This window comes from Camellia sinensis, chromosome 14 (genome assembly GCF_055761805.1).
Source record: "Camellia sinensis isolate YWXY chromosome 14, ASM5576180v1, whole genome shotgun sequence".
Taxonomy (NCBI): Eukaryota; Viridiplantae; Streptophyta; class Magnoliopsida; order Ericales; family Theaceae; genus Camellia; species Camellia sinensis.
The window spans coordinates 41,185,754-41,191,942 of record NC_138974.1 but is presented as its reverse complement, the minus strand read 5'-3'; the positions used below and the strand labels follow the sequence as shown (position 1 = coordinate 41,191,942).

At 29.1% G+C, this 6,189-nt stretch overlaps 1 protein-coding gene across 1 annotated transcript; it reads right to left on the bottom strand.

The window, feature by feature from the left end:
• Positions 1–315: 315 nt before the first annotated feature.
• LOC114274227 (LOB domain-containing protein 16) lies at positions 316–2,134 on the bottom strand. The gene is made up of 2 exons (XM_028216123.2): positions 1,641–2,134; positions 316–762 (listed from the first exon to the last, which is right to left on the bottom strand). The coding sequence occupies exons 1-2, from the start codon at positions 1,926–1,928 to the stop codon at positions 442–444; spliced, it is 609 nt and encodes a 202-aa protein (XP_028071924.2). The 5' UTR covers positions 1,929–2,134; the 3' UTR covers positions 316–441.
• Positions 2,135–6,189: the final 4,055 nt, after the last annotated feature.

Here is a 6,189-nt window from a genome sequence, read left to right as displayed (position 1 = left end):
ATATAAAATAATATGATAAATTCTAATTTTATCATTTTAAAGTAAAAGAACCATTAAGATGACTTATAAATTTTAAAATATCACCGTCACAATAATATTGTCATCATTTGTATAATAGTTATGTAAGCATATTACTTTCTTTGGTAAGAGAAGGAAAATTCCTGATTTTAGACTTGTAACATCAAATCGAAAACTGTTCTACAAACTAACAAACTTTACTAATTATTCTCACTCACTGACATGATAGCATATGATATTGAGCTTTCAAAATTTGAAACAGGACTTATTACAATAATATAATAGGTGCAACATCAGTTAGTCAAACTTTTTTTTTAATATAAAATTGGTTTATTTGTATAGCATTGCTAAGTTTCTCCAAAGGCTCTCTCTATATATACATCATGAAGCCAAAAAGCTCATCATTGTCAACATCATGATGAGTCATTTCCTCATCATCCTAAGGGCAAGAGCTTGAAGCTCACCAAGGTCAGTTTGTGAAGGTCTCTTCTTAGAGTAGGGTTGAAAAGAAAGTTCATCTCTGCTTTGTATCTCTTGCATTCCCATTCCATCAATGCCATGGACAATGGACTCCAGTGAACTCTGAGCCGAGATAGAAGAGTTCATGCAGTTTGGATAAGTCTGAAATGCCGGCATTCCAACCATGTTATTCCCAGGCCATTGACTTTCTGCATTCCTTGAGTCAATGACGTTTTGTGCCAGTTGAGACTTCACTTGCGTTAGTTGGGCTTGCAAGCAGGCCACCTACCAAAGAGCAAAACACAAATTAAGAAAACACACACACACTATCAATTAGCTCATTTATTTTGTAGTATAGACAAGAGTCTGATCTTTCCAAAAAAAAAAAAAATTGAGTGTTATAAATGAGGTGAGTGTAGCAGAGTAGTAAATTAATTTTTTTTTTAAATATGCCTTTACGTTTAATTTTTCTACAACTCAAATTAATTCTAAATGAGTTTTAATTCAATCAAGTTTCACTACTTTATTTTTACAATACAAATAAGTTTATCAAGCTGAAATTGAACCACACATTCAAAAATTAACCAACTTAAAAATGTATTACCTTCACCCATCAAAAAAAATGTGTTAATTAGCCCTCCAAAAAATTATTCATACACGTAAGCTCAAAATAGCAAAAAGAAAAAATTCAACATTAAAGTTGTGTTCGAATAATGGATTTGGGTATAAATTTAGATAGGGAAAGGAAAAATGTGAGTGAAATGTAACTATATTTTATTCACATTTCACTCACATTTTTCTCTTCTCTTTTAAAATTTCTACCCAAATTCATCATCTAAACACAAGGAAAAAAAAATACCTAATTTAGTGTGGGAGTATGCAGGCCCAACCACTGGATTGGGCACTTACTCCATTTGCTAGAAACTGTTCTATTAAGTCATTATCACTACTGATACTAATGTGGTTGTCAAGGTCAAATTGTATATCAACTCAAGCTTGGACACAGAGCTAGAGATTGAAAACCATGGAAAAACCTATGATCCACACTTAAAGAAGACTCATAAAAGAAACATAAAACATACCCAAGAAGGAAAACTTAAAAGTGAAACATAACACAGCCACGAAATCCATACAACAATAAGAAGAAAACAAACTATGCCAACCTGTTGCTGCAAAGCAAAGATATGAGCAACACAGCCATAAACAGGATCTCTAATTCTAGCCTGAGCTTCATAAGCAATTGTCACAACAGCCTCACACCGGTCAGGAACCGGTACGTGCAGCAACAGTTTCGAAACATTGCTAGCTCCGAACACCTTGTGAATAGCAGCGAACCGGGCTGGGCCTTGTTCAGAGCAAAAATAAGGCGCGAAGATGCAATCAGAAGCACATTTTCGCCTGAGAAACTTGCATGCACCGCAAGGGGAGCCAGCTCCTCCTCCAGTAGCCATATTGTTCAAGAAAATGATGAGAGACAAAGAGAAGAGTGCTTTAAAAACAGAGAATTTTGGGCACACGGGTAGACTAGGAAATGGTGCTTAATATTGAAGGACTTTGTTTGATTAAGGAGTGGTGTAGGTGGTGAAAAAGTGGGGTTGTGGGGGTGTTGAAGGGGGGTGGGGGGGTCTCGTAAGAGGTGGGAATGGGGGACATGGGAGGTTTGCGTGTCGGGTTGTAAGGAAACATTTATTAATGGCTTTTGTAATGTGGGTGTGTTATTTTAATCAGCAATGTTAAGTATTATGAAAAAAAATTTATGAAAATAATTATGAAAATTTTGTGATTCTTGAATTACACTTAAAATAAGGTACTACACACTAATCAAGGTAATCCAAGGATCATAAATTTTTCATGATCACTTTCATGAAAAAAATTTCACGATCCCCAACTTTTTCCTATTTTAATTAGTTTGGACCACTCTAAAACATTTTATTTATATTTTAAATATTATGTAAATAGAATTTGTAATATAGATGGTTAGAATTGCAAAGTGCTTAAATAACGTTTTTAGTCTGATTTTTAAATGTTTTTTTTTTTTGAGTATTTAGAATTAACTTTTTTAACTTAATTTTTTAGTTTTTTTAAACTATTTTAGGCCCGTTTGGAAAGTGGGTTTTTGGTGTTTTTTAGACTAAAATTCACAAAAAGATAAAATAAGTTAAAACAACCAATAAAACAAAATGTTATATCAAATCCATAATCATTTCATTTTTTTTTTTCTTACAAACATCACATTTAATTACAAAAAAATTCAACCATCTTCCCAAATATAAAAATTTTAGCCTACACTAAAATAGTCAACTTCCCAAATAAGGCCTCTGGGCAAAAAAATTCTATTTGAAATTAACTTTTGACTTTTTTATAGTTTTGTGAGAGAAAATTAAAATGATTATGATTTAAACGTGACATTTTATCTTACTGTCCTTTTAGCCTATTTTGTTTTTTAACAGATTAAATTAGTTCCAACCATCTTGGCAAACAGACCTTAGTCAAACCAATTTTAGAGTGCTTGAGTTTGTGTTTGAGTTTGAAAAAAAAAAAAAATTTAAATTAATTTGCAGAGAAAAATATAAGTAAATAGAAAAAAATATTTATATTAATAACAAATTTTATTAATCAAATATTTCAATTAACACAAACTTCAAAAATAAATTAATAAAAACGCATGTGATACTTTATTAAAAATAAATACCCCTTGTATTCGCGGACCTTCTCAAGTCAAGTTTGGATGTCTTAAAGCAAACTAAATTACTAAAATGAGATTAAAAATTAAGCTCAAATTTATTGATTTAGTAAACAAATCGAATTCAAAGAAGTTTTAAATAAATAGAATTGTAATTATTTATGAATTGCTCAGTTCATTTACAATTCAAATAGTGATATTTTTATAGTTGTCATTTAAATGAATATTTTATTTTAAATAGTAAATTATAATGTAACTAAATTATTTTGTATATAATTTTTTTTATACTTTTTATATAAATAATTAATTTGTATATTACTATTTTTCTTTTGTTTTTATAATTAAATGATTTTTTATAATAAAAATATTTTTCCGCCGAACCCCGCCGCACTTCGGAATTGCTGCTGGGCCCTCCTGCTTGTTGCCTTGTGGAAAAGTTTATATTGACACGTGCACTCTCATGTTATATTTTGGGATTGTTTGAAGGTTCTAAATAAGTGTATTTTTGACTTTTTATAAAATATAAATTACGTATATGTTGGGTTTAAAGTGATGTGATAGAAATGTGATATGACTTAAATAAGATAATGTGACTTAAATAGGAATAGTGACTTTTTAACTTTTTAACTTTTTTTAAGAAATGACAAATAAGGCCTTAGTTAGGAAATTTAAGAGAGAATTAAAAAAAAAAATGTAAATATAATATAAATAAAATATATTTTTATTTTTATTTAATTTTACACATATTTTTCTTGTTTTTTTCTTAAGTTTTTTTTTTTTTAAATTTTCCAATCAAATACGGTGTTAGACTCTTTTATTAATGGAGCCCCTAATATATTATATCATGATAATTTTTTATAAGTTTTTTTCCTTACATATAATTTCCCTTATATTATATAACTAAATTAACCACCATTCAGTGGATTAGAATCAAATGACCACAGGACTTGGGACTGCACTCAGGAATATTTTTTTTTTTTTTTTTTGGTTACAGGAAAATCCTCTGCTCTTATTATATGCTATAAAAAACTGGAAAGGGTAGTGGCAATTTTAAGGACACTTTTTTTTTTTTTGGAAAAATTACACTAACGGTCTCTATAGTTTAGATCTTGTGTCAGTCCTATAATTTAAGTATTGTGTCATTTTGGTTCTTAATTTTTTAATTGTGATATATTTGACCTTGAATTTTGAATCTTATTTCAAATAAGGATAATTGAAGATATTATTACTCAATTTTAAGGGCAAATTCATCAATTTGATCAAATATAAACTAATTTGACAAAAATAAATATCAAAAAATTATTTTAAAATTTTTAAAAATTATTTCTACCCACTAAAGATAAAATTATATAAAATTGATAAGTCTTTTAGACATTTATTTATTTATTTATTTTTACCAAATTAATTTTTATTATATATTTGGATGATGATCATGTAATGAGTGATTATTTTTATTTTCATTAAATTAGTTTCTATTTTTTCAAAAGTCGAATATGGCAACAATTTTAATATCATTATTAAACCAATCCAATAAATCAAAAAATTCAAAACTAAAAACATTTCATGTAGTAAATATATCGATTACACATTAAAAACCTAATAACCACCCATTACATGATCATCATCCAAACACATAATAAAAATTAATTTGGTATAAATAAATAAATAAATATCTAAAAGATTTATCAATTTTACATAATTTTATCTTTAGTGGGTAGAAATTATTTTTAAAAATGGAAACTTATTTATAAGTCCTTTTTCAGATACTTATGGTAGGTTAAGTCCTGTGTAATTTCTTATAGAGTCTCAAGTCCTATTTAGATATGAATATATTCCACAAAATCCTACATAAACGTAACGTGACGTGACACTTACATAAACGTAACGTAACCGGGACACCTACATAAACGTAACGTAACGTGGCACCTATATAAACGTAACATGACACCTACATAAACGTAACGTAACGTGTCACGTTACGTTTCGCAAACTTAAAGAGTTTTTATTTTTTTAAATTGAATGTGAAAATGTTGCTGGTTTATGTCGGTGTCACATTACGTTTCATATAAATATGATCTATGGCAACATTCAATTTCCTAATGTTGCCATAGATCATAGGTGTCATGTTACGTTTATGTAGGTGTCACGTTACGTTACGTTTCGTTTATGTAGATATGATCTATAGGAAATTGAATCTTACCATAGATCATAGGTGTCATGTTACGTTTATGTAGGTGTCACGTTACGTATAGGTGTCACGTTACGTTTATGTAGGTGTCACGTTACATTACGTTTATATAGATATGATCTATGGTAACATTCAATTTCCTATATATGGTTTTATTATTATTTATGATATTAACAACTAATATTGAGGGTAAATGTGTCAACAAACTTCACACAGAACTTATGGGAACATAAATTTTTTAGTAGGATTATATGTAACATAAGTCTCTCTAATAGGACTTATAAATAATTTTCCCTTTTAAAACTTCAAAAATATTTTTTTGGCATTTATTTTTGCCAAATTAATTTATATTTTATCAAATTGACTACTTTACCCTTGAAATTGAGCAATGGTATCTTCAATTGTCCTTATTTGAAACAAGATTCAAAATTTAAGATCAAATGCGTCACAATTGAAAAGTCAAGGACCAAAGTAACACAAGTCTCAAACTATAGGGACTGTTAGTGTAATTTGCTCTCTTTTTTTTTGGCCCAGAACACCCTAAAGACAGGACCCTTAATATTCACCCTTACAAGTCAAATTGGGAGAAGCTTCAAGGCAGGACCCTTAGGATCCACCCACCCTTACAAGTTAAACTGGGAGAACTTAGTCGATCTATCTAAACCGTCGTACTTTCACTTGAATAATAGAAAATTCGAACCCTGATCAATAAGGAGATAGCAAATTCCCTTACTAAATATGATGATAAATATGATGACCATTGATAGTTTTTAATGACACTTTGACTTTGAAGAAACACTTTGTGCATTGTTTTTATTTATTACTAGAAGTTAGGGAGATT